At 41.4% G+C, this 27976-nt stretch overlaps 1 protein-coding gene across 3 annotated transcripts; it reads right to left on the bottom strand.

Annotated features, from left to right (window-relative positions):
- Positions 1–112: 112 nt before the first annotated feature.
- On the bottom strand, positions 113–27168 carry LOC102421358 (aldo-keto reductase family 1 member C1 homolog). 3 transcript variants are annotated; one of them, XM_023753585.1, is made up of 10 exons: positions 27130–27168; positions 15610–15709; positions 13029–13196; positions 10662–10778; positions 9572–9649; positions 8555–8677; positions 6457–6566; positions 4029–4194; positions 3374–3456; positions 113–351 (listed from the first exon to the last, which is right to left on the bottom strand). In XM_023753585.1, the coding sequence occupies exons 2-10, from the start codon at positions 15694–15696 to the stop codon at positions 309–311; spliced, it is 975 nt and encodes a 324-aa protein (XP_023609353.1). In that variant the 5' UTR covers positions 15697–15709; positions 27130–27168; the 3' UTR covers positions 113–308. The 3 variants fall into 3 exon arrangements, with proteins under 3 accessions (XP_023609353.1, XP_014311036.1, XP_006088492.1); XM_014455550.2 differs by having other exon boundaries at positions 15610–15731; positions 27130–27166; XM_006088430.3 differs by lacking the exon at positions 27130–27168 and adding an exon at positions 22571–22739 and having other exon boundaries at positions 15610–15731.
- Between the last annotated feature and the right edge of the window lie 808 nt (positions 27169–27976).

Here is a 27976-nt window from a genome sequence, read left to right as displayed (position 1 = left end):
TGAGAGTTCATATACACTATGGTTACTTCCTGGGATGTCAGCATTTCAACCTCAGTGACACAGGGAAACACAAAACAAAACAAACAAACAAAATAGCCAAAGCAGTGGTAGGTTAGGTTGTTCAAACTGTATCATTATTTATTCCAGGGGGGGAAAGAACAAGTTTAGAGACTTTTATTTCCTGGTCCAGGGACTCACGCCATATTGTGACTGGTCAGGCTGAGAGGCACAAAATAAACCAGACATCTTCTCATCCTTGATGTTCTCCAATCATCAACCAAAATCTGGAGCACCCTCTGACACTGTTGTCAATATTCATCATTAAATGGATAATTTGGGTGATCAGCAAAACTAAAAGGTAAAAGGAGAGCCTTAGTCAAGTCACTGGTTCTGGGCTGAATAGAGGGGTTTCTTTTAAACTGGCTTAAGTCTGAAAGTTAATAATTAATAATTTTCTTTATCGGGAAGTGCAAACCCAACTAGTATTATAATAACCATGTACTACTGTAATACCTACATTATAAAATACAAATATACTTACTTGCTCCTGAGCACCTACACAAAAATAAATTATTATATTCTATTTTTGCAGGTATATTATTCTACAAATTAAGGAGATAAAACTCTTTGTGTTGCAATTTTAATCTCCCAAAAGGGCAGAAATGAATTATGCCTTCCTTTAAAACAATGTTAATCTGGTTAAATATATGAAGTTAAGAAACATTTCAAGTTGATGATGAGGAATGTGATAAAAATATGACTGTTGTTCAATTTCTTCCAAGCACTCAGAAAAGTATATACTTGACCTGAAGATGGATACAATGATTATAAAATAAGTCACTTCAATAGAGAGCTTCCAGTTAGCAAGCTCTACATACATATAATTTTTGAGATAGAAAATGCTAAATCATCCCTAGCTGGTATGGCTCGGATGGTTGGGTGTTTTCCTATGTACCAAAACGTTGCCGGTTCAATTCTGAGTCAAGGATTTGATCCATGGAAGAGAGCATGCAGGAGGCAGCTGATCATTGTTTTTTTCTCTCTCCCTCTCCCTTCCTCTCTCTCTAAAAATTAATTAAAAATAAAGAAAAAAATGCTAAATCACTGAATAATTATTGATTATTGTTAAGGTGTACCACCTGCTCCTCTATTCTCTCTTCCTCTTACCCTTCTACCTATTCATTCAACCAACATTTATTGATTATTCAGGGAAAGAGGAGCTTGTTTAAAAACCTGCCCTAGGATTTGCACAGCCAGCATGGTTCAGTTGTTGAGCTTCGATCTATGAACCAGAAGGTAACAGTTCAGCCTAGGTCAGTGATTCCCAAAGTGGGCGCTACCGCCCCCTGGTGGGCGCTGCAGCGATCCAGGGGGGGCGGTGATGGCCACAGGTGCATTTGGGGGCATATATCTTTCTGTTTAACTGCTATTAAAATTTTAAAAAAATTAATTTCCAGGGGGCGCTGAGTAATATTTTTTCTGGAAAGGGGGCGGAAGGCCAAATAAGTTTGGGAACCACTGGCCTAGGTTGTGCCCAGTGTGGGACTTGCAGGAGGCAGCCGATCAATGATTCTCCTTCATCATTGATGTTTCCATCTCTCTCTCTCTCTCTCTCCCTCTCTGAAAATAATAAAAATATTTTTAAAATACAATAAAAACATGCCCAAGGATCTAGCATTCTGTGCTCAACAAAAAACAACCAAAAATAGGTTAGTGAACTATATGGCATGTTAATTAGGGATAGGTGCCAAGAGAAAAATAAATCAGGATAGAGGGAAAGAAAGTGCTGGACAGGGGTGCATTTTTAGATAAAGTGACAGAAAAGGTATTACAGAGGTGACATCTGAGTTAGGACTTCACGAGGGGGAGAACTGAACATCCAGCCACCTGGAGGAGGAGCATTCTAGCAGAGAAAGGAGCCAGTGCAAAGGCCCGGAGACAGACTTGGCATATGTGACAAGCAGCCAACGTGTCACTGGAGCTGTGTTGGAGTCAGAGGGGAGAGCAGTAGGTCCTGGGGCCAGAGATGTAGGGAGGGAGCCCCCTGTTGGCTCTTGTAGGTTGTGTAAGGAATTTGGCCTTTGTTCTGAGTGACATGGCAGGCCAGCAGGTACCACAAGGGGGAGTGCTTTACCAGGTCTACTGTGTAACCCCTTGGCTCTGGGGATGAAGTAGAGAAGCCAGGGAGAAGCCAGTAGTGACTTGATATTAACATGAATGAGGTTGGAGGAGGTTGTAAGGGGGGAAGGGGTAGTCCTGCAAATACCATCACCGGTGATAAATTTAAGATGCTTATTAAACATCCAAGTGGAGTTGAGTAAATGGATCTGTAACTCTTGTTCCAGGGCCTAGGTCTGGGCTAGAAGTAATTTGGGGGTGGGGGGAGTCTCTATTTAGATGGTGTTGAAAGAATGGGCCTAGGTGAAATCACCTGGGATGTGGGTATAGATAGAAAAGAGAAGAGATCTGGGATTGAGCTTTAGGTCACTCCAAAGTTAAGAGGTCAAGTTGAGGAGGAGAAACCTGCAAAGGACTTGAGACCATGAGATGAGATGGTGAGAGAGGGAAGGGCAAAGCTCAGCAGCCAAAGAAAGCAAGTGCTTCTTGGAGGACAGAGTGGCCCACTCTGGTGTCGGCAAAAACGAGGTTGTGGTTAACTTGATAGTAGTGTTGGCAAAGTAGAGAACAAATGCCTGATTTGTGTGGATTCGAAAGAGATGGAGAAGAAAGACCCTGGAGGCACAAGTATAGCCTGTTCCTAGAAGTTTTTCTATAAAAGGAGAAGTGGGTGGAGCTGGGGTACCTGGGAAGTGAGGTAGGCTCCACTGAGCATTTTTTTTTTTAAAGATGAGCACACATTTGAATGCCTTAAGGCAGTGATTGGCAAACTGCGGCTCGCGAGCCACATGTGGCTCTTTGGCCCCTTGAGTGTGGCCACGAAGTTTCAATCGCACTGTACGTGTGTGTGCACCCGCACGTGGTATTTTGTGGAAGAGCCACACTCAAGGGGTCGCATTTGCCGACCACTGCCTTAAGGAATAATCTTGTGAGGAGAGAAAAACTGATGATGTGAATAGAGATGGGACTTAACCAGGTTTTGTTTAGATCAGTGAGTAAGACGGGGAGAGAAGGCAAGAGTTGAGGCACTATGCAAAGGATGTTAATAAATTGACCCTAGAATTTAAGTAGCATTAGGACAGAGGGAACACAAGGGTTACAGTGAAAAGGTGATCTGAAGACTTCAAGAAAAAGGATTTCCAACAAGTTTCCTAAAGGAGGAGGGCAGAGAAGACCTTGCCCTTTGTGGATGGGAATAAGTGGAGTGCCTTCCCTGTCATGCTCCCCAGTGTCTGCAATGGAACAAGCTACTTACTAAGTGTCTTTAAAATAGCGAAGGTTCCTGTTGAGGCCATCTAGAGTTTTCATATCCTCTGGTGTCAACTGGAAATCAAAAACCTAGTAGAAATGTGAGAAGAACTATTAAATTTCCCTGAGGCAATTGCTCCCCACCTTCCATCTCCCCAGACACAGACACAAATGAAGTAAGCATTTATGTAGGTTTATGAGATAATTGTCATTAAACTTGGGGGTCATTCTCTGGCAAAAGTCATGTGTTATTTTCTGCTCTGATAGTTGAGATTGGCAATTCAGACCACCCTCAAAGACTTCTATGGGGTGGCTGTGCTGATGTAGCAAAGGAATCCTAGAAATATTTGAGCCCAAACCTCATCTCATTTAACTCCTTCATTTTATAGCTGAAGAAATTAAGGGATGATTTGCCCTGGGCTATGCATTTGGATTAGAAATCAGGATTGAGACTAAACCTGACCCTGTTTAGTATTCTTTCCAACACTCATGCACCCCCTCATCCTGCAGCAGGTGGAGGACAGAATGACTAAATACAACTCTTCTATGCACAGAGTACAAGGAGACAAATTTGACCCAGTACACGTTGATAGCCTCACCAATAACCATACTAGGGAAATGCTATACTGTCAGTCCCTGATGCCCTCAACCCTACCCTGTACCTGGAAGTTCTCTCGGATTCTCTTCTCAGTGAAGCTCTTGGCCAGGACCACCAAGCCCCGCTGCAGCTGGTAACGCAGGGCCACCTGAGCTGCGGTTCGCTGGTGCTTTTCAGCAATGACATTGAGCACTGGATCCTCCAGGATAACTGGGTAGTTCTTGGTAACCCTGGGAAGGAGGCAGAGTGCTCTGAGTCTGAGGCTGCATATCCATTTCACAGGAACGGGGGGGGGGGAGGGCTTCTCATTTGGGCTGGGGGAAGTCTAGTCCTCTAGAATCTTCCTCATTACCCTCTGGCTACTTCAAGGTCCAGTTTTGCTTCTTTTGGTAAATCCAAAGAAGAACAAGAGAAAGTAAGACAGAAAGGGAAACCAGGTATATTTTAAAAAACATTTCTGAGAAATTTAATAAAAGTTTGAATAAGTCAAAAAGACAAAATGGTTACCCAAACTAAAACCCAATAACCACCATCATAAAAAATAACTACCTATTGTATAAGAATTTGCTATTTCAAAAACATACTTTCAATTAATTCTCTCAGTTCTGTCATCCAGCACTAAAAGGTGCATAATTTATACTGCTTTTGAAGAAATAAACTAAAACTCGCAGAAGAGGTCGCTTATATCACATGACTCAACTATTAAGTGCCCGAATTATGGGTTGGGCTTTTTTTTTTTTTCACTCTTCATAGCCAACCCTGGAATTTATGAACATCTTACTCATAATGTTATTATTTAATAACTAGAGACCAATGCACAAAATTTGTGCACTCTTGAGGGGGGTGGTCCCTCAGCCAGATTGTGAGAGGGTGCAGGTCAGGCCGAGGGACCCCAGTGGTACACGATCAGGGCCGGGGAGGAACACAGGAGGTTGGCCAGCTGGGGAGGGAGAGCAAGAGGGCTGCAGGGCGTGTCTGGCCCTCTCGCCCAGTCCCGATTGGCTGGACCCCAGCAGCAAGCTAACCTACCGGTGGGGGTGTCTGCCCTCTGGTGGTCAGTGCATGTCATAGTGAGCAGTTGAGTGGCCTTAGCATATCATTAGCATATTACACTTTGATTGGTTGAATGGCCAATTGGACAACCGGACACTTAGCATATTAGGCTTTTATTATATAAAACTAGTGGCCCAGTGCGTGAAATTTGTGCATGGAGGGGGAGGTTCCTTCAGTCCAGCCTGCACCCTTTCCAATCGGGGAGCCCTTGGGGGATGTCTAAATGCCGGTTTAAGCCCAATCCCTGTGGGACATCCCTCTAGCAATCTGGGACCTCTGGCTCCTACACGCTCACCTGCCTGCCTGCCTGATTGCCCCTAACCTCTCTGCCTGCCTGTCTGATTGCCCGTAACTGCCTCTGCCTGTCTGCCTGATTACCCCTAACTGCCTTCCCCTGCCAGCCTGATCTCACCCCCAACTGCCCTCCCCTGCTGGCCTGATCACCCCTGCCTCTGCCTCAGCCCCCACCACCATGGCTTTGTCTGGAAGGAAGTCAGACATCCAGAAGATGGCCGGTCGACCCAGTCTAACTAGCATATTACCCTTTTATTAGTATAGATAGGTTATATAGGATAGGATTGCTTAAATGGGGTGGAAAAGCCTTCTTCAGCAGGAGGAGATGCTCTTGGAAAACAAAAAGACATAATCCCTATATCTGAACTGATAGCTAGCCATATGCACTATACTGTCAAACTGGTCATTAAAAAAATTGAACTGCTTTCTTACACCTTATACCAAGTAGCTGTTGCCCTTAAAACTCCTCCTCACTCCCCACCTTAGGTTCTGTTTTTGCAGTTCGTCCAGATTAGGTTCTGATTAGTCAGTTTCTATGCCAGTCAGCGTCAAAAGCTCCGCCTCCTAGGCAGCCATTGGCTCCTGGCACTTCACCCAGATTTGGTTCTGATTGGTTGGTTTCTATGCCAGTCAGTGTCTCTGGGCCTATCTCTAGGTCTGATCAAAGAGGCGGAGCTGATCAGCAGTCCCCCCTCCCCCCATGGAGGCTGCTGGTGAAACCCAGAGAGAAAGAGAGAGGCAAAGGTTGATCAACAGCTGCCACAGAGGCTGCGGATCAGAGCCTGTCTCTCTCTCTCTGCAGACCTATCTCCACGCTCAGCAGTCAGTGCTGGGTCACTGTGCTGGCACTGGCTTCAGTCAGTGCTGGGTTGTCCTGGCTGGTGGTGACTTCCAGTGTTCGGTTGAGCCTTCGGTTGTTGTGGACATTACAGACCCTGACTCTTTATATATATATATATATATATATATATATATATATATATATATATATATATATATAGATGTTTCATAGAGTCTTCACAATGTAGGCTAGGGAAAGGGTTGACAAAGATGAGTTACTAATTTCCCCCAGACATTTGAGAGAGGACTCCAAGAGGAATGGCATCTATGATGAGAATAACTTTTTAGAGAATAACTTTTTTTACCACTCCTTTTCGGGGTCAGAGCCCAGGACACCATATGCAGTGAGGACAATGTCCTTGGACTTGCAGAAGTCCAGCAGTTTGCTCTGGTTGAGGTACAGGTGACATTCTACCTGTAGAACACCAAACAGAAGCATTGGATTATAGAACCACCAACACCAAGTTTACAAGGAACGTACAGTGCTGTATTGCATGGTGTGAAAAATACTTAAGAATACCAGCTACACGGACAAACACATGCTTGTCACACAGCTGTGCCACTGGAGCTTCCGAAGTCTCAACTCTGACTACCTACCCAGAGATAGCATCACAATATTGATCTCAGTGCTTGGGAAAGGGGAGACCTAAATCTAATAGATAGAGCACCTGAATTAATCTGAAAAGTAATCATGCTATTTTAAATCTTAGAACACATATACTTATGTGAATAGGGGGTTAAGTTTTTCTTAAAGTTTCCTTTTCAAGGCCTGTGTGAAGCGATTGGGGAGCTGATTCAGCTGTGAATCCAGCAAGCAGAACTGATAAGCATGGTCAGGCCGACACACCAGGCGTCAAACCATCATCTCATCAACATCATCTCATCACCTGATGACTAATTACAATAGCTGATGTCTGTGACCCCCAGGCCTGCACGTAGCTGCACTCCTCACCCCAGACCCTTCCCCTTTATAATTCTGGCCCCTGCACCTTGCTGGAAGGCAGGATTTGATGCTTGTAAGTGCCCTGTCTTCTTGGTTGGCCAGCCTTCTCAATAAACACCTTATATGACTCAACCCTGTCTTCCTTATTGGACCCAGCAACAGGCAGCCCGAGCCCAACCAGGGGTTTCCCAGTAACACTTGGGGAAGACGAGTTCAGATGATGAGATGAACAGATCTCCCCGACTCTCAGGCTGGAGGCCATGGTGGTGTTCTTGGGTCCTCTTCATGTAAACGCCCTCCAACCAATCAGCCTCAAGTTGGCCAAACACTATCCCCCTTTAGAGCTCAGGAAATATCCAGCTTCTCCCTTAATTTTTCACCAACTACTCAGTCAAAACCAACTTTCTTTCCTTTCTGGTAATTGGTGATTTCAAAGTGGAAGTAAACCTCCCAAGGGGCACAAAATACAACTTTTTAGAACTCTCATTTGCATTTTTATCTAAAAATAAGAAAAAAATAAGCCTTACTGACATTTAATATATCAATTGACTGCCATCCTCTCAGTTTGCATGGAAGATGTTTAAAAGGAGATGAGATAATCCAGGGAGTGTAGGCCATTTCAACACGCCTGGTTTCTTTCACTATTCTCCAAGACAAGTAGGTGTATGTGTTGCTCATTAAAGTGAGTTTATTTTAACAGGTAGCCTTCTTAATTAAAAAAACTGTATGGTGGTAAAATATACATAACAAATTTACCACTTAAACCATTATTAGGTGTACAGTTCAATAGTATTAAGTACATTCACATTGTTTGTGAGTGAATTTGTACTATCAAGGGGCTCAATGGTTCTCATGCACAAAACTCAAGAGTTGTCAGACTTAAAGATGAATCACCCACTTTCTTTTATACATAAGTGTTCCAACTTTGTTGACCTTTTATGACATAAGAAAACTCAGTAGTGTGTTGGTTCTAAATTTTTAGGACCAATCCCCATAACACCTAGTAGATTATACTCCAATCTGACCCTTACATGTTTTGTTTTGTTTTTAATAAAGTGACATGGCCTTGGCAACTGTCTTCAACAACTTGAAATACATTCTGTTCTCTTGAAGCAGCTGATGTCCGAAGTTACAATACACTAGAGCAGTGGTCCTCAACCTTGGCTGCACATTAGAATCACCTGGGAATCTTTTTAAACTCCTGATTTCTGGGCCTCATCCTCCGGAAATTCTGTTTCTTTGTTATGGGGTGGGGCCACAACATTAATAACAAAGAAACAGAATTTCCGGAGGATGGAGGCCCAGATACCAGGATTTTAAAAAGATTCCCAGGTGATTCTAATGTGCAGCCAAGGTTGAGAACCACTGCACTAGAGGGAGTGCCCTTGGAAACTTGTGGACATGAGAAAAAAGTAAGCTGAAGTGGGAGAGGAAGTCAGTAGTGCATTGATGGGGCTCACCTGGTTGCATACAGGCTTGTATTTGAGTCCTGGTTTGTTCAGGATCATCTCCAGCTGCTTGCAGTTAAAGTTGGACACACCAATGGACTTGGCCAATCCTGCCTCCTTACACTTCTCCAGGGCCTGGGGAGGAAGGGATTGTTAGAGGTCATGTGTGTAACTGGATAGAGAAGCCTAATGGGAGCACAATGAGAGTAGGGGGTGGGGAAGGGAGAGAATATGAGCCAGAGCAGGAGAGAAAGTCTTGAAAGGTTCAATTGTCAATCAACAAAACAGCAATTGGCCAAAGGAGGAGAATAAAAAATAATAGGAAAAAAAATGGGTAAGAACATAAGAGCAAGAAAAGAATGCAAGCGGGCGAGACAGAGCTAAAGGAGCCAGATGCTCTTTAGCTGAACACCAGGTAAAATTTGATTGAATGATGGCAAAACCAGCCCCAGGAGAGCAGGAAGTGGAGCAGCTGAGCACGGGGAAAAAGAGGGTGTCCCCCTCTTTTCTCTCTGACCCCATTTCCTATTATTGCCCTTCAAACTCCCTCTGTTCTAGTCACACATGTCCTCTTGCTGTTTTTGGAACATGGTAGGTTCTCTCCCATCTTAAAAATTCTGCCTTGGTCTTCTTTTGGCCTGTATCACTCTTTGTTCAGATATCCATATAATCAATTTTCTCACTTCCTGCAAGTCTTGGATCAGAGTTCATCTTCTCAAAGCCCTACCCTACCCATTCTGTGTTTAATTGCCTATCTGTGTCCCAACCCCTGCACTCTCAGTTCCCATTGGACCAGAGACCTTGGTGTTATTCGCTGATGTTGCCTGAGTATTTAGAAGCACTAAGTACTAAGTATGTCATAGGCACTCAATAAGTATTAATTGAATTATTAAGTGGATGAATTGAGAAAATTGAGGCAGAAGGTTTTCAGGAACTTGCTTGAGTCTACTCAGGTGGCAGAACTGAACTAGATCTACCTTTCCTGAATTCTCATCTGTCCTCTCTCACCACAGAGGCAGCTATACTCACCTCCCAGGTGGTACAGAGATCCACGGCATCAAAAATGAGTTTCCCATCTGTGTCCTTTGGTAAAATCTCCTCCCCAGGCTGGAATACAGGCAAGAATGAGAAGGTGTATAAAGCCATGTCTGACTTTTACCCAAGCTGTTGAGACTAATGGAATAATCTATCCTTATTTTTGAAAGGAATTTTAAGGGTAGGATAAAGGGAAAGGAACTACACCTAGCATTGTTTTAGCCGTTAAAGGTTTAATAAATATCGTTTGTGTCAAGGACAGTTTGAGACCCCCAGGACATCATTCTAGAGCAGGGGTGGGCAACCCCTGGCACGCGTGCCAAACATGGCACGCCAGTAACTTTTACTGGCACGCGAAACCCTCTCTTATAATTTTCCATTTACAATTTTTTTCTTAATATTGACTTTTTTATTTTTCAGATAAATTCAGTGTAGGTGCATCTTAGATAAATAAATAATTTTACATAACATGTATACATTAAAAAATAAATGTATTTTCATCATCATATACTGTTTTTTGTTGCTTGAATGAATTTTATTATTTCTTCAAGGTTCTTCACATATGCACACCTTAAGAGATATCAAGTAGGCATAACATGTTCTCAAAAAATTAGGGTTGGCACGCAGAAGAATTTTGAATCAGAGATTTTGCTGGTTTTGGCACGCACTCACAAAAAGGTTGCCCACCCCTGTTCTAGAGAGAGCCTGGCCTGGAGCGTGGCTCAGCAAGCTCCTTGCTCCTGTGCTCTCCCACCTCACTTTCCACTCGGAGGTGGTCAGATGAGAGAGCGACCTGTCAGCCTCTCAAGGGTTGAGTCTCATCCTCTTTGGATTTCCTGGACTTCAACTGACCTCCAGATCAGGACATTCCCAGACACAGGTGGTCATTGGGTTCAGATTCAGGAGCATAAGGGTTGTCTCTCTGGAGCTGAAATAATGAACTGAGATGGAGATAGTTGCAGCCAAAAAAATAGGGTATCTTAAAGTATTATGTATGTTTCTTCTCATTTTACAAACTATTTCCTCTCTTGCATTCAGCTACAATGTTTATATTGATAACCAAAGTAAAATAACTTTTGCTCACCTTCAAAGCTACTGGGAAATGAATAAGAAAAAGATCCACATAGCTCAGCTGAAGTTTCTTCAGTGACACTTCCAGGCCAGTTTGGACCAATTCTGGACGGAAAAAGTTGCCCCACAGCTGCAATGGTTGAAAGAGGAGGGGTGTGGGATTATTTTTTTAAGAGTCTTTCAGGCCTAGCCTATTTTGCTCAGTGAATAGAACATCAGTCCATGGACTGAAGGGTCCCTGAGTTCGACTCCATTCAAGTGTATGTACTTGGTTGCAGGTTTCATCCTGGCCCTGGTCTCCATCCTGGTCCTGGTTGGGGTGCATGTGGGAAGCAACCAATGATGTTTCTCTCTCTATGTCTCTCCCCCTCCCTTCTACTCTCTCTGAAAATCAATAGAAAAACATCTTCAGGTGAGGATTAACAACAACCAAAAAAAAATCTTTAGAAATTAACAACAACAAAAAAGAGTCTTTAGGAGAAACTGGCTGGAGTGGCTCAGTTCATTGAGCCTTGTCCTGTGCACCAAAAGTTTCCTGGTTCAATTCCTGGTCAGGGCACATGTACAGAAGGCAACTGACCATTGTTTCTCTCTCTCTCTCCTTTCCTCTCTCTAAGCATGTCCTCTGGTAAGGATATATATATATATATATATATATATATATATATATATATATATCTGCTATAGTTATAGTTATATGTATATTGTTATATATCCTATCTAATAAAAGAGTAATATACAAATTGACCATCACTCCAACACACAAGATGGCCACCCCCATGTGGACACAAGATGGCTGGCAGGGGAGGGCAGTTGTGGGCAATCAGGCCTACAGGGGAGGGCAGTTGTGGGCAATCAGGCCTACAGGGGAGGGCAGTTAGGAGTGACCAGGTCTGCAGAGGAGGACAGTTAGGGACAATTGGGCCAGCAGGGGAGCAGTTAGGCATTGATCAGGCTGGCCAGGGAGTGGTTAGAGGGTGATCAGGCTGGAAAGCAGAAGCAGTTAGGGGCAATCAGGCAGGCAGGCAGATGAGCGGTTGGGAGCCAACAGTCCTGGATTGTGAGAGGGATGTCCGACTGCCTGTTTAGGCCTGATCCCACAGGGCAGTTGGACATCCCCTGAGGGTCCCAGATTGGAGAGGGTGCAGACTGGGCTGAGGGACCACCGCCCCCCCCAACGCACAAATTTCATTCACCGGGCCTCTAGTTGTGTATATATGTATATGGTATATATACACAACTAGAGGCCCGGTGCATGAATTCATGCATGGGTGGAGTTCCTTGACCTGGCCAGCAATCAGGACCAATCCAGGTTGGCTGGGGGAAGGGACCATGGGTGGTTGGCTGGCCGGCTGCAGGAGGTTGGTTGTGGGAACACACTGACCACCAGGGGGCAGCTCCTATGTTGAGCGTCTGCCCCCTGGTGGTCAGTGCACATCATAAGCTACCCGGCTGGTCGTCCAGTCATAATGGTCACTTAGGCTTTTATATATGTAGATTCTAAGCAACTATCTGATCTTCTGACTGGTAGCTATGATGTGCACTGACCACCAGGAGCAGATGCTCAATGCAGGAGCTGCCAAGCTGTGGTGACTTGACAGTGTGGTTCTCGGGTGCTGCACCCCGGAACCAGAGAAGAGGGAGCCCAATTCCAAGGTGCATCATCCAAGAACTGCCCTCTCGCAATCCAGGACCCCTCGGGGGATGTCAGAGAGCTGGTTTTGGCCTGATCCCCATAGGCCAGGATGAGGGACCCCACCTGCCAGAGGGACCCCGCTCACTCCACAGATGCCCTTTGAGCTGCAGCGCTGCCCCAGGTGTGGCTGGACACTGGGGAGGGACCATGGGAGGTTGGCTCCAGGGCATGTCCAGCCCTTCTTGCCCAGTACTGCCCCTCCAGCCATCTTCTAATTAATTTTTTTCAATGTGCATGAATCTGTGCACTAGGGCACTAGTATATATATATATATATTTATATATACATATACACATATATATATATGTGTATACATATATGTATATATGTATAAGTATATATATGTATATATGTGTGTATATATATATATAATGTTTTTCTAAAAGCTTTATATGTAATTATATAACACCTATAAAAATTCTGTGACATAAATAATAGCATCTTCATCTTACAACTTGGGAAGCTGAAGCATGGAGTTTAAGTAAGTTTAAGTTCAAGGTCACACATTGAGTAAGATTCAAATATAGGAAGTCTGAAGAGAACTCACATTCCCACCCAACATGTTCCTAATCAGTCTTCCATATTCTGAGAGTGAGTCAAAATGAAACCAAAGAGAGGATTGCCAAGAAATTATTCAGCTAAGAATGAACTTCCCTAAGATTCATATGCAACACTACAGAGCACCTTTGAAGTGCAGAATATGTCATCTCTCTTCACAGTGCCATTGGCAATTTTCTTCCGGATGGCCCTCCCAATTTCTTCTTCATTTAGGTACAGGTAAGCTGAATCAATATGGCGATAGCCTACATCAATTGCTCTCTCAAGGGCCTCTTCCACCTTACTCTTAGAAACCTAGAAGAGCATAAAAAATAAAGACTCACTTATTGAAAAACACATGATCAATTCCATGAGCAGAGCTAGTTGACAGAACCTCTTGCTTTTCTAAGGTCTAGAAGCTAGAGGTGACAAAGCTAATTGTTGACTTATAACATGTGATAAATGTTTAACAACTGACTAAAGAAAAGTCTTGATTTCTAGTATTTGATAATTTCTATGGTGCAAATACTCCCCCCATGGCTAATTTCAAGCTACCAATATGGGGGAAAGATGCTCACAAGTGAATCTTGTGAGCCATGAGCTGGCCCTAGAACATTGCTGTGTTTAACCCCCTGCTTCTGCATTTATACTCTCTATGTGATCTATAGATTTACACAATCTTTATTTTTACATTCCTAAATTAATTCACTTTATAAGAAATTATTAAGTTGGTTCCCGCCCAGAAATCCAATGCTAAAAATTATCTATCAATGCAATGAAGATGTAACTTTAGATGGACTACATTAGTGATTTATCTATGTAAGCTTGGAGAAACACATCAAACAACATCTGAGGTAGGAAAAAAATGTAAAAGAAAATAAACTCCCTTTTCACTCAAAAATACCTCATAATTATTTTTTGGTGATCATTTTTGATTCACAGCTTTGTTATTTTTCATAGCTGCCTACTTTTCTCCTGGCCCACCAGGCTGAACCTTTTAAATTGTCTGTAATTATTCCCTCTCCATTACCCCCTTCTATCTCACTTTGTAATGAAAAGGTCTGGGGTACAGTTTAAAATTTTCAACTCCTGATGAGTTAACTATTTCCATGGAGATTAACTGGCTATGCTTAGATTGAAGAGCCAAATCAAAGGAAAAGCAACATATGCCAGTGTCTTGCTGCAGTCCTCAACATTCACACCACATGGCTCTCACACTCAAGAAACTATCCTACAACTTTCCCAAAACCACCATAAACCTCACCAGAAAACACTGAAGCTGAGTTCTTGTAAGGTTGTAGTGATTGAACCAGAAACATGCAAGGCGTTTGATAGACCTGGAAAGTATTATGCTAAGTGAAATAAGCCAGTCAGAGAAAGATAAGTACCATCTGATTTCACTTATATGTAGAATATAATGAATAAAATAAACTAAGAAATGGAGACAGACTCATGGATACAGAGTAGAGACTGACAGCTGTTAGAGGGGAGGGGTTGGGGGCTGAGTGGGAAGAATAAAGGGATTAAGCAAAAAAAAAAAAAGACTCATGGACACAGACAATATGGTGATTTCCAGAGGGAAGGGGGGTAGATATGGGTAAGGAGGGGATAAATTGTGATGGACTGAGACTTGACTTGGAGTGGTGAACACACAGTACAATATGCAGATGATGTAGTGTAGAATTGTATATCTGAAACCTGTATAATTTTATTAACCAACTAGAGGCCTGGTGCACCAATTTGTGCATGGGTGGGGTCCAGCCAGCCAGCCCCAATTGGGGCCAATCAGACCAGGCAAGCCAAGGGCAGGGGAAGCAGGAGGTTGGCCAGCTGGCCCCGCCCTTGATCAAGGGAGGCCTGGGGGAGGGGCTGCCTCCTGATTGGGCCGGTTGGCTGGCCACAGTGTGCATAATAGCGACTGGTTGTTCCAGTCACTCCTGCATTCCGGTCACTTGGCTTTTATATATATAGATGTCACCCCAATAAATTCAATTTTAAAATAAATAAAAATAGTCTTCTGAAAAGAGAGAGAATTTCCAAGTGCCACTTGGCCCTCCCCTTGACACAGTACTAACAAACTGGCCTTAAGAGACTATTTCCACCCAGACCACCAAAACTCTAACGTGAATTTTGTCTCTCTTTCTCCATGTCTTTTTGTCACTGAGATTTCTCTCAATATTCTGTGTAGTGAAGAACAGGGGCAACTTGGATATTAGAAATTATAGAGAAACTTCATCACAAGCAAGCTTACTGTGAAGTCTCTGACCTATGGTAACATGATAACTGGGCTCCATTTATTCCAGTGTACTGTGAAATGGCTACAACTGGACAGTAGGTGAGAATAACAGAAACAGACTTACCCACCCCTGAACTACTGAAAGATGACACCCTTCATCTCCCTTGATACAGTGCCACTCTGAGATCTTTGGACAAACAGCAGCAGAATCTCTTGGTAGCTCATTAGAAATATGAACTCTGAGCCTTCTCAAGGATCTATTCAATCAGAAACTTTGTAGGTAGAGCATCTAAATCTGCATTTCTAACAAGATCCTTAAATATTTTATGCTTATTAAAATTTGAAAAGCACTGACTTACTGCACAAAATAACCTAACCTGGAGAGAAAGCGTGCTACCAATGAAGAATGGGATGCGAATCTGAATTCCCCAAATTCGAGCAGTGACTAGTTCTGATCTGCTGCCCCTCCATCTCCAAGGCCACTATGATTACCTTATCAGGAGCTGAGGTGCCAAATCCCAGAATAGGCATGGAGTGCCCATCATTCAGCTTCACAGAAAAGTGTCTCATTGCACGCATCTCCTTTCACTCTCTTGGTTAAACAAACAGATTTTCTTTATTAAAAGTCATTTGGAGAGAAAAAAAAAGTACAATTGCTATTTTTAACAGCTTTAATGAAATAAAAGTCACATATCATAAAATCACCCCTTTTTAATTACACAATTCAGCAACTTTTAAGAATTAATAATTAATAACTTTTAGTGTATTCATAGAATTGCTACCACTATACAACTTTGGAGCAATTTTATCATCCCCAAAGATACCTCACACTCATTAGAAACAAGTCCCATTTCTCTCTCCCTCCAACCCCTGGCAACTACTTCCTGTCTTTATAGATTTGTCTATTTTGGAAATTATATGTAAATGTATTCATACACTTTGTAGCATTTTGTGGTTACCTTTTTTCACTTAGCATGTTAAGGCCCAGCCATATTATACTTCACTTAAGAGTATTTCATTCCTTTTTACGGCTAAACTAGAGGCTTGGTGCATGAATTCGGCCCTCCCCAATGGGGGTCAATCAAACCAGCCAGTGGCGGGGAAGGGACACAAGAGGTTGGCTGGCCAGCCCCCCCCCAATCAGGGTGGGTGGGGCCAATCAGGGGTGGGGCCAGCCAGGGGAAGGGGCTGAGGGAGGTTGGCCAGCTGGCCCCACCCTTGATTGGGGTGGGTGGGGGCCTATCAGGGGCAGAGCTGGCCAGGCGGAGCTGGCCAACCCTAGACCTTGATCTAGGGTTGGCCAGCCGGCCCTGCTCCTGATCAGAATTGTGGGGGCTGATTGTGGAGGGAGCCAGGAAGGGAGAGGGGCCACAGGCAGTTGAGGGGTCCAATCGGGGCCCTGATTGGGCCGGTTAGCCTCCCCAGTGCGCATCATAGTGACTGGTCATTCCAGTCGTTCTAGTTGTGCCGTCATTCTGGTCACTTGGCTTTATATATATAAATATCATCCCTTTGTATGGATATACCACATTTTGTTTATTCATTCATCCGTTGATGAACATTTGGCTTTTTCTACTTTTTGCCTGTTATGAATAATACTTCTATACACATTCATGTACAAGTTTTTCTGTGGACATACATTTCCAGTTCTTCCAGTACATGAACCTTTCCATCTATTTGTGTCTTCAATTTCTTTCATTGTTTTGTAGTTTTTAGTATACAGGATTTTCACCTCCTTAGTTAAATTTATTCCTAAACAATTTATTCTTTTTGGCGCTATTATAAATGCAATTGTTTTCCTAATTTCTTTTTCAGACAGTTTGCTGTTAGTGTATAAAAACACAAATGATTGCTGATTTAGATTACTTTTATTTCTTTTTCTTGCTTTAAGACTTCCATTACTATATTGAATAGAATTGGCAAGAGTGGGCGTCCTTGTCTTGTTCCAGATACAGATACTATCTATGTCTTCTCTCAGTTCTGCCTACATTTGCTTTGTATATTTAGGTATTTTGGTGTTGGGTCATTATCTATATATATAAAGAAGTAATATGCAAATTTGTCCAGGACACCGTAATGTCATAACCGGCTCTAAGCCTTAACAGTCATGACCAGCGTGGCTCGGAGCATGCCTCCATCCCAGGGGACACACACAGGGGTGGGGGCCTGCTCTGAGTGGCTGTGGCGCGGCTCTGGGAACAGGCCCCCAGCAGACACACACACAGGGGGGCCTCTGTGCATGAGCTGCAGAGGAAACACCTTTTCTGACCGCTCATTGGCTAAGCTCCCTCTACGCCACTTGCAGTGTTCTTGGTAATTTGGGTAATAAGAATCCAAGAAGGTGATCTAGGGTTTTTCACCTCACTCCTGGAGGATAAAACAAAGGTCAGGGACTAAGAAATGTCATATCCTGCCCTAGCCAGTTTGGCTCAGTGGATAGAGCCTCGGCCTGCCAATCACAGGGTCAGAGTTTGATTCTGATCAAGGGCATGTACCTAGGTTGCAGGCTCCTCACTGGCCGGGGCCCAGGTCAGGGCTCATGCAGGAGGCAACCAATTGAAGTGTCCCTATCACATTGATGTTTCTCTCTGTCTTTCCCTCTCTCTTCCACGCTCTTTAAAAATTAATGGAAAAATATCCTCAGGTGAGGATTAAAAAAAAAGAAAGAAATGTCATATCATATGAAAGAGACATCTTGAAAATGCCTAAAAAAAATTGTCATTTTTTCATGGTGAAGAGACTGGAGTCCATGTTGATGAAAACACCTTGGTGGCTGCAGTGGCCGGCAGTGGCAGCAGCAGCTGGTGATGGGGGTGGCACCCTCCCCTGATCAGCCTGGTCACCTCCTGCAGAGGGAGGCCAGACTGCAGCTTAGGCCCACTCCCCTGAGGACATCCACTGTGGGCTCCCAGACTGTAAGAGGGGGCAGGCTGGGCTGAGGGACCCCCCACCCCCAGTGCATGAATTAATGCACCAGGCCTCTAGTCTAGTCTTATATAATAAAAGAGAAACATGCAAATTAACCCTCCTTCTGCTATGCTCAAGTCACGCCCACAAGCCACACCCACCAGCCAATCAGGAGTGAGCATGCAAATTTACCCAACTAAGCTGGCGCTGGCCATGGAGCTGGAGCGAGCAGGAGGCTTGGGTTGCCCCTGGCAATGGAGGAATCTAAGCTTCCCACCTGCCCTGGCTGGTCCTGGGCTACACTCAAGGCTACAAAGTTTCAATTATAGAAGATAAATAAATTCCAGATACCTGCTTCCAGCCAGTTGTGGCCTCAACTCAAGGACCTAGGCTCCGCTCAAGGCTACAAAGTTTCAATTATAGAAGATAAATAAATCCCAGAAAAAAAAAAAGAAAAAAAGGAGAGGCTGGGTGCTTGGGTCACTGGGGAGCGTGGACAGCCTGAAAACGACCCTCAGCCCCTCACCCAGGCTGGTCACACCCCCATGGGGTGAGGGTTCCTGCTGGGGGGCTTGGCCAGCCTGCAAATAGACATCAGGCCCTCACCCAGGCTGGCCACACCCCCATGGGGTGAGGGTCCCTGCTGGGGGTTTGGCCAGCTTGTAAACAGCCATCAGCCCCTCACCCAGGCTGGCCAGGCACCCCAGTGGGACCCCCACCCTAACCTGGGACACCCTTCAGGGCAAACCAACTGGCCCCCACCCATGCACCAGGCCTTTATCCTATATAATAAAAGGGTAATATGCAAATTGACCCTAACAGAACGACTGGTCACTATGACACACATTGACCACCAGGGGGCAGATGCTCAATGCAGGAGCTGCCCCCTAGTGGTCAGTGCGCTCCCACAGGGGGAGCTTTGCTCAGCTACAAGCTAGGCTGATGGCTGCCAGCACAGCGGTGGTGGCGGGAGCCTCTCCTGCCTCCTCAGCGGCACTAAGGATGTCAGACTGAAGCTTAGGCCTGCTCCCCGCTGGCAAGTGGACATCCCCCGAGGGGTCCCAGACTGCAAGAGGGCATAGGCCGGACTGAGGGACCCCCCAGAGTGCACAAATTTTTGTGCACCAGGCCTCTAGTGTATATATATATAATTATTACGCCTTCCTGATGGATTGGCCCTTTTGTTGTTTTATAATGCTCCTCTTTGTCTCTTGGGATAGTTTTTTATTTAAAGTCTATTTTGACTGATATGTATAACCACTCTTGTTCTCTTTTGGTTACTATTTGCACACTTTTTCTCTCCCTTAACTTTCAGCCTATGTGTGCTCTGTATTCTAACATGATTCTGGAATCTAACATGATTCTCTTATAGACAGCATATAGTTAAGTCTTGGTATTGTTTGTTGTTTGTTTGTTTGTTTGTTTTAATTCAATTAGTCACTTTGTCTTTTGATTGGAGAGTTTAACCATTTACATTTAAAGTAATTACTGATAGGGAAGATTCTACTATATCACTTTGATAGTTGTCTTCTGTTAATCTTGTTCTTTCATCTCTCTTTCCTTTTAAAAAAATATATTTCAATTACAGATTACATTTACTGTTATTTTGTATTAGTTTCAGGCATCTGTCTTTTCCTCTCTTGATGTCTTCCTCATGTTTTGTTGATTTTTTGTAGGGAATATCCTTTGAATTCTTTTTCTTTTGTATAACTTCTATAGGTATTGTGTGTGTGCGTGTGTGTGATAACCTTGGAGCTTACATACAAAATTGTTATTTCAACTATGCTAAATCCATCAGAATTTCAAGACTGGTGAGGAAGATGCTAGTTCTCTGGTCAGCCACAGAGAAGATGGAGCAGGATGCATAGATCAATTCTGTTCTTCTCCAGGGGGAGCTGAGAGCTGTGGCTTTGTATCATCTTGCTCTGTGCTCAGCAGAGGGAAGAATCTATGGTATCTGCTAGCCCATGCCACCATCTCTGTCTACCCTGGGTATCTAGACTGTGGCAGATTCATCAGAGCTCCTGGTGAGGAACTGCTAGTTCTTTGGGAAGTCCTGGAGAATTTGATGAGCTGGAGATAGAATGATGGGCACAGGGCAAGTTAAAATGCCACAAAACTCACTCTTCTTAATAATGTTCAGTGATTTTTCTTGAATGAGTACTCCTTGGATTTTTACTTTGGTTAATTTATAGCTTTTGTTTTGTTTTTAATCCTCACCCGAGTATATTTTTTCCATTGATTTTTAGAGAGAGTGTAAGGGAGAGGCAGAGAGAAACACTGATGTGAGAGATACACATGGATTGATTGCTTCCTGCATGCCCCCACCAGGGCGGGGAGCTTGTAACCGAGGTATGTGCCCTTGACCAGAATCGAACCTGGGACCCTTCAGTCTGCAAGCTGACGCACTATCCACTGAGTCAAACCAGCTAGAAGGAGTTTTAAAAATAGATTTTGACTATTTTATCCATTGCACTCATTGCTCCTGTGGGGATCACATTTTGGAAGTGATTTTCTATTGCTATTTTATGCTTAGTTTCATATTTTATTATAAAATATTTTAAAACATGAAAAATGGAGAATAACATAATGAATCTCCATCCATATACCCATCACCCTGCTTCCACATTTATCAGCATTTTACCAATATTATTCCATCTCCCTCCCACTTTTTTTTTCTGGTGCACTTTAAAGCAAACTCCAGAGTAAAAAGTTCATGCCCAAGAAAAAGTGTGGGCCTGCTCCAGAGAGAGCCCACACTGGGTTCTTTGTCGAGAGGCTTTTATCTCTCTTTTATAGGCAGGAATCCTAGGAGAGGATCTGGGGTATGGGGGGTTGTCTTAACAGAATATTCATTAGTTTTCTTTCAATATATTGATTCACCAAAATTAGTTTTTCAGAGGGATCAGGCTCAGTCTCTGGTCAGTTTCATCTCTAAAGATAAATGTCATTGAAGAGGGACCAGAACCTATGTGGGTCTGCCCTGGCAAGGTTTGGAATGTGTAAATCATTTGCTCCTGAGTGTCCTTGGTGAGGGAAGATAAGACCTTGTGATTTGTTAGCTGGCTGTATTGATCAAATTATTTGGCCTTGTTTAATTATTTTGTTTCAGTTACCCCATTCCACTTGCCCTGGAATTTTCCCAGCTTCTTACTATCCTTCCTCAATTCCACATTCTGGATTTGTCTTATTGGTTCATTTGTGGTTTTCCTGAAGTTCTCCCTCCATCCCTTGAATTTCCTATAAATGAATATTGGCTTTAAAGGCTTGATTAGATTGTTTTAATCTAGTTTTCAAAAATACTCTTTAAATGGGTGTTTTACTTCCTATTGCATCACATTGTGAGGCAAATTATGCCTGGATTTCAATTGCCCTTTTAATTTATTAATTTAAACTTAGAAATGTAGGTGGGCCCAGGGTTAGAACTTCATTAAATAGCTTACGGAGAAAATAATTAAAGATTAATCATTCTAAGACCATGTTAGAATAATATAAATGCATTGGGGTTGTCAAATTCCTTTCCACCATGCATTACCCCTAATAATTAGAGGATATTTCATTAAAAGGGGCTGATAAATGTTGTTAGATTAATTTCTGGATTCTAACTAGCTCTGTTTTAATCTTTCAAATCCCTTCCTTCTCATGCCTGATTTGGTGCATTAAGATATATCCCCACTCCCTGAAAAAGCACTCTAAATTACTATTAAATATATTCAACCTCACTTGCATATATGAAATATGCATTAAATGTATGTTAACTACACTTATTGTGAGGATTGTTTCACAATATGTACAAATATTTAATCACTATGCTGTATACCTGAACTAATGTTTTATGTCAATTATACCTCAATAAAGATCATGTTTCTGTGCAAAAAATGAAGTATTAATTTCATCAATCTGTTTAGACATTCTTAAATGAGATATTCCAAGACTGTTACAGATTCAATGAGACAGGAATTTTCTTGTTCTGTTGATCAGAGTGTAAACACTGAGGCACAGCCTTTTGAGAAATTGATTTGGTAATGTCAGAAAAGAGTTCAAAATATAGCATGCCTTTGATACAAAAACAATCTAATTTCTACAATTCTATCCTACTTAAACTATCTAACTTTTTAAAATAGATGTTTATTGTAGCATTACTAGTAATAGAGAAAGCTGGAGAGTAGTTTAATGACCAAGGACTTAAAAATCACTACAATTCAGTACAGCAATTATAATGCATGGATAATATATTATAGCATAATGATAGAATAATGTACAAAGAGTAAAAATAATGCATACAGATGATGTTTATGCAGATTTTATAATTAAATGGGAAATTACTAAATTGTTAATTACATAAAAGTATGGAGTACAGAGATGTGAATGAAGCAGATTTATGTAAACAATGCATACAAGGAGTGTGAAACTCCAAAATGTTGACAATTCCTACAATACTTTCTTCATTGTGATTTTGTTCTCTTATCTATAAGCCAATTTTTAAGATTTCTAAGTGAAAATATATTACTTTTGAAAAACAGATTACAATTTATTTTAAAATTACCTGGATTTGCAGGCTTTATTACACAATTTGCCGCAATGAGCTTCTCAGCATGTGCCCAGCCTCTCTGTGTTTAGATTCCTAAAATGCCATCTTCTCAGCTTGTTTGCCACTGAACTCTGTTCAGGCCTTTTCTGGCCTCTCACTGGGCATCTGACCTTGGCCCCCCTGCCTAGGTCTGCTTCCTTCTCTGTCTTGCTGATTTAGAAATGCTTCTGAGAACTTTGAGCTGGCACAAAGCCACCTAGGCGAGTGGCACCAATAACACCAGGGCTTGTTGAGAAATGCTTGTAGCATTACTAGTAATAGAAAAAGCTGGAGAGTAGTTTAATGACCAAGGACTTAAAAATCACTACAATTCAGTACAGCAATTATAATGCATGGATAATATAATTGGATAGTTTAATTAGGATAGAATTGTAGAAATTAGATAGTTTTTGTATCAAAGCTATGCTATATTTTGAACTCTTTTCTGACATTACCAAATCAATTTCTCAAAAGGCAAGTGGCACCAATAACACCAGGCAATTTGAAACGACTTTTGGTATTTTGCACCCATCAATACAAGCTGCCAGCTTGATTTCTTCCCTCTGCAATTCCCCCTCAATACTTATTCTCAACATTCTTCAAACCTGAGTTCCTATATGCCTGCTGATGCCTCCATTTTCTTTTAATTTCCTTTAAACAACTTCCTTAAAATAAAGTCACTATTGACATAGTAGAAAATACTAGTGGTTGACAATATGTCAGACTGTAAGAGACAAAATATATTAAATTGAAAAAAATTATGTGAAGTCATACCTTTAAAATAATGTTTCTAGCCCTGTCTCTCCTAAAGGAGGTAAATGGTATCTAGGGGCACATTTACCCATCAGCAATTTTTATAGGCAATACCAGTGACCAGAAGTTGGTCCCTAACCCTATTTAATTCTAAAAGAAATCCCACTGCGGCAGAGCAGGCTCTGAAAGGGTGGCTGGGAGCAGTGCCTGGTGTAACTCCCTGAGGCTGCAGAATGAAGAATCAGACCTTTAGGAATCCCTGCCTAGTGCTAGGGAGGGGGAGATGAAGAGATGGAAGCAATCTGGACAATATGTAGATGATGAGGGATCACTGAAAGTTCACCAGAGGACAACAAAATGGTATTTCAGAAAAATCAATTAAGTATACTGTACAGCTGGAGTTAGAAAGGATAGCATATCAGGACATGATTTGACAGTTTTAAAACCATTTTGAAAACACCCAGTTTCATTTTCTTTGCTCACCATAGTACCCAACAGGCAGGCCTTAGTAAATAAATGTTAAATATGAGATGAAAAAGAAAAAAGAAATCTATGTTCTTAGAGAGCAACTATTTTTATCTCGCATCAGGAAATTCAAGACAGAACTAAATATTGTTGCCAGAAACCAAGGCCGATCCCAGTGGCTGCCAGAACAACTCTGAAAAAACAAAGGCATATACTGAGGGAATCCTGCCAGACAAGCCCTGACAACTGGAAAATGCAAGTCACGCTACCTTGTTAATTGGAAAAAGTTGAGGCTGTGAAAAGCCATGAGTTCACAATTATACTGAAAAAAAATAAAATTAAGATGGGTTTAGGAAAAGACAGTTAAAATGTGTATGTTTTATTTAAAAAAGGATGAACAAAAATAAAATACATTTAATTTCTCACTGATTTTAATAAGGAAGGTAAATGTATATGAGTAATTTTTCTTGTATATTAATATCAGGTTATAAAATAGAGCTATGTACTTCTCTGCTTATGTAAGCAGGAAATTGAGGATAAGCCCAGCACTTAGAAAGTGTATGTACAGGAAAGACTGTGACTTCCATTGGCAGGAAGAGGGCCAAAAAAGAGCAATTTGGTGAAACCTTGGAAATGTTGACACAACTAGAAAACACAAACAATTCTATGAAAAAAAAACACACTTGCATATACTAGAACTTGTTGTCATTGACTGGATACAAGACAAATTCACAAAAATTGTGACAAAGTTCCTCAAAATGGAAACAGGTAAAATATCACCTTTTTTTTCTAATGATAAAAAATTCAAAATACTTAGGAATCAATTTCACAAAAATTATACAGCTTCTATAGGGAAAAGAAACTATACAATATCATTGAAGGCATAAAATAATATCTGAATAAGTGAAAATGTATGTAAATTTTTGGATAGTACATTATAATTTAAATTATTATAAAATAATATACACTTCCAAGCAATTCTTAAAATTCCAACAGAATTTTTTGAATTAGATACAAATTGCATATAAAAATATCAATGCGGAGAGAAAATTTATGAAGGAGACTTTCTTTACTGGACCTCAGAACTTATTACAAAGCCAATGTAATCTAAACAATAGCAATGGCATAATGTTACACAGAAATACAATGGAACAGAATAGAAAATTCAGGATTAGTTTTTATTTATATGAGAATTTAAGATATGATTAAAAGAGCATTTAATTCAGAGAAAAATGATGAATTATTTTATACATGTTGCTGGAACAAAATGGCTATCCACCACAAAGAAAATAGAATTGGATTTCCCCTCTCACATCTTATATGTAAATAAATTCCAGATATGTAAGTAATATAAATTGTGAAAAGGGAAGAGAAAAATACAAGAAACAACAATGCATGCCGAAACCAGTTTGGCTCAGTGGATAGAGCGTTGGCTTGCGGACTGGGGGGTCCCGGGTTCGATTCCGGTCAGGGGCATGTACCTTGGTTGCGGGCGCATCCCCAGTGGGGGATGTGCAGGAGGCAGCTGATCGATGTTTCTCTCTCATCGATGTTTCTGGCTCTCTATCTCTCTCCCTTCCTCTCTGTAAAAAATCAATAAAATATTAAAAAAAAAAAAACAATGCACAATCTTGTGTGAGAGAAAACCTTGATATAAATAGACCAGAAAATTAAATGCTATGAAAGAATAAATAAACATATTTGAGTACTTAAACTTTTGCGTGGTTAGAGTTAGTAGACAAATGACAAATTTAGAAAATATTTATAAACCAGATGAAAGGAGCCGATATTATAACCTAAAAATGCTCTTAAAAATTGACCAAAAAATAAACTAATAAGTTGTAAAAATTAGACTATGATTATGAGGAAACATACACAGAAGAACAATTCCAATGCCACAAGCATAGTACAAAGCATTTAGATTCACTAATAGTAAGAGAAAGCAAATTAGAGTAACAAAGAGATTCCCATTTATAGCCACCTGACTGGCAAAAATATAAGTCATATTATCTCTTGGGGGCAGGAGTGTGGATAAGAAAGTAATCTCATATATTGCAGCTAGCTGTGAGACACTGAATTTGAAAAGGAATCTGGTAACTAAAAGTTCATATCCCCTTTAACTCATGGATCCTGATTCCACAGAATAAAAGTTCCTGTGTAATGGTATGTATATAAGGCTACTATTTTATATAAACATGCTTAGTGCCAACCTGGTAACCAAATGAACAGTCAAAAATCACTGAATGATTATGGTGCATTCACTCCATGTAGTATTTGCTACAGTAGTGCACTTGGAGGAACTTCCATGTGCTGAACATAGGAAAGTGTGCAGTCATCCCCCCTTATTCAAGGGGGATCCGTTCGAAGTCCTGCAGTGAATGCCTGAAATTGCAGATAGTACCAAACTTTATATATACTATGTTTTTTCCTATACATACATATCTATGATAGTTTAATTCATAAATTAGGCACAAAGATTAATAACAATAACGAATAATAAAATAGAACAATTATAGCAATATACTGTAATAAAGTTATGTGAATGTGGTCTCTCTCTCCCCTCTCAACATATACTGGCCCTAGCTGGTTTGACTTAGTGGATAGAGCATCAGCCTGCAGACTGAAGGGTCCTGAGTTGGAGTCCAGTCAAGGGCACATTGCAGGCTCGATCCCCAGTAGGGGACATGCAGGAGGCAGATAATAAATGATCCTCTTTCATCATTGATGTTTCTGTCTCTATTTCCTTCTCCCTTCCTCCCTGAAATCAATAAAAAATATATTTTTAAAAAGTCATACTGTACTGTATTTGCCCTTCTTGTGATAATGTGAGATGATACAGTGCTTACATGATGAGATGAAGTGAGGTAGATACGCTGGGATGATTCACATCCTGGGCAGGATATAGCAGGAAGGCATAAGAGTTCCTCAGGCTACTCAGAATGGTGTGCAATTTAAAACTTATGACTTGTTTATTCCTGGAATGTTTTATTTAATATATCTGGACCACAGTTGATTGCCAAAAGCAAAACCGTGAATAAGGGGAGACTACTGTATCAGGATCCAGTTTTAAACCACAACTAATATTTCCACATAATATACATATAAGCATATAAAAAGCCCACATTAAGCTGTTCATATTATTAACAGTTGGTTGCCTTTTTGTTTCGAGGAGTTGCTGAAAAGAGTGAAGAAGAGAGGTTATATGTGAATCCATGCAAAAAGGAAAATTTCAACCAGAAAGCATGTATTCATTTAAAATTATATATTTATAAGTTTCTTTGCATATAAAGAGGTTAAATTAAGTAATATCAACTTACAGAGACAGCAAATGATATAGCACTCGGTATGATTCCTTGAAAGACCAGGAGGAGTGCATTATAATTTATAGCTGAGTTACTGGGAATGTTCCAATAGTGAAAAAGGGAGAAACCAGACATCAAGGATGATTTCCTGTATGTAAAGTGGATACCTAGGACATGTCCAATTGCACAAGTAAAAGCAGAGATGACAGTTGCCCAATAGATACTGGCATTATTTTTTTGTGTGTGTGCTAACCTGCCTCTCAATATTTGCTTTGAGAAACTTGCAAAACAAGTAGGTGTTGATTGCCAGGGTACTGTTTTATACACCTCTGTCTTATGATACAATTAAAGTTATAGACCACATTATGTACTATAATCAAAGAAGAAATGGTCAAGAACAATTTCAAACATTAGGAAAAGGAAACAAAATCACCTCTGCTGTTCCTCAAGACAAACACTAACACTTTTAAAGATGGGAAAATTCAGCGGTGTAACTGTCTTTCAGAAAGAGGTCTGAGCCTGATTTGGAAATTTAGAATTTATCCAGGCAACATAACATTTCCAGTTGGAAAATGTTGACTGTCTAATACAGATACAATAAGGCTGTCATTTATAAAATCAAAACTATGGCTATCATGATGTGAATCAGGTGCCTGAATGGTGAGAAAAATGTTATTTCCACAGTTAATGATTCATCCCTGACCTCCTGAAGACCCTTCATCCCTTCTTTCTTCTTCTCTTTCTTCCCTCCATATCTATGGCAATGGGTTGTAGCCACTTGGATTGGGGGTGGTTGGATTCCCCACACTTTGAAATACTATGAGCGACTAAGTAGAAGTATCAGTGAATCAGCCTGTGTTAG

This window comes from Myotis lucifugus, unplaced genomic scaffold (assembly GCF_000147115.1).
Source record: "Myotis lucifugus unplaced genomic scaffold, Myoluc2.0 scaffold_47, whole genome shotgun sequence".
Classification (NCBI taxonomy): Eukaryota; Metazoa; Chordata; class Mammalia; order Chiroptera; family Vespertilionidae; genus Myotis; species Myotis lucifugus.
This window is presented reverse-complemented; position numbering and strand designations above follow the sequence as displayed.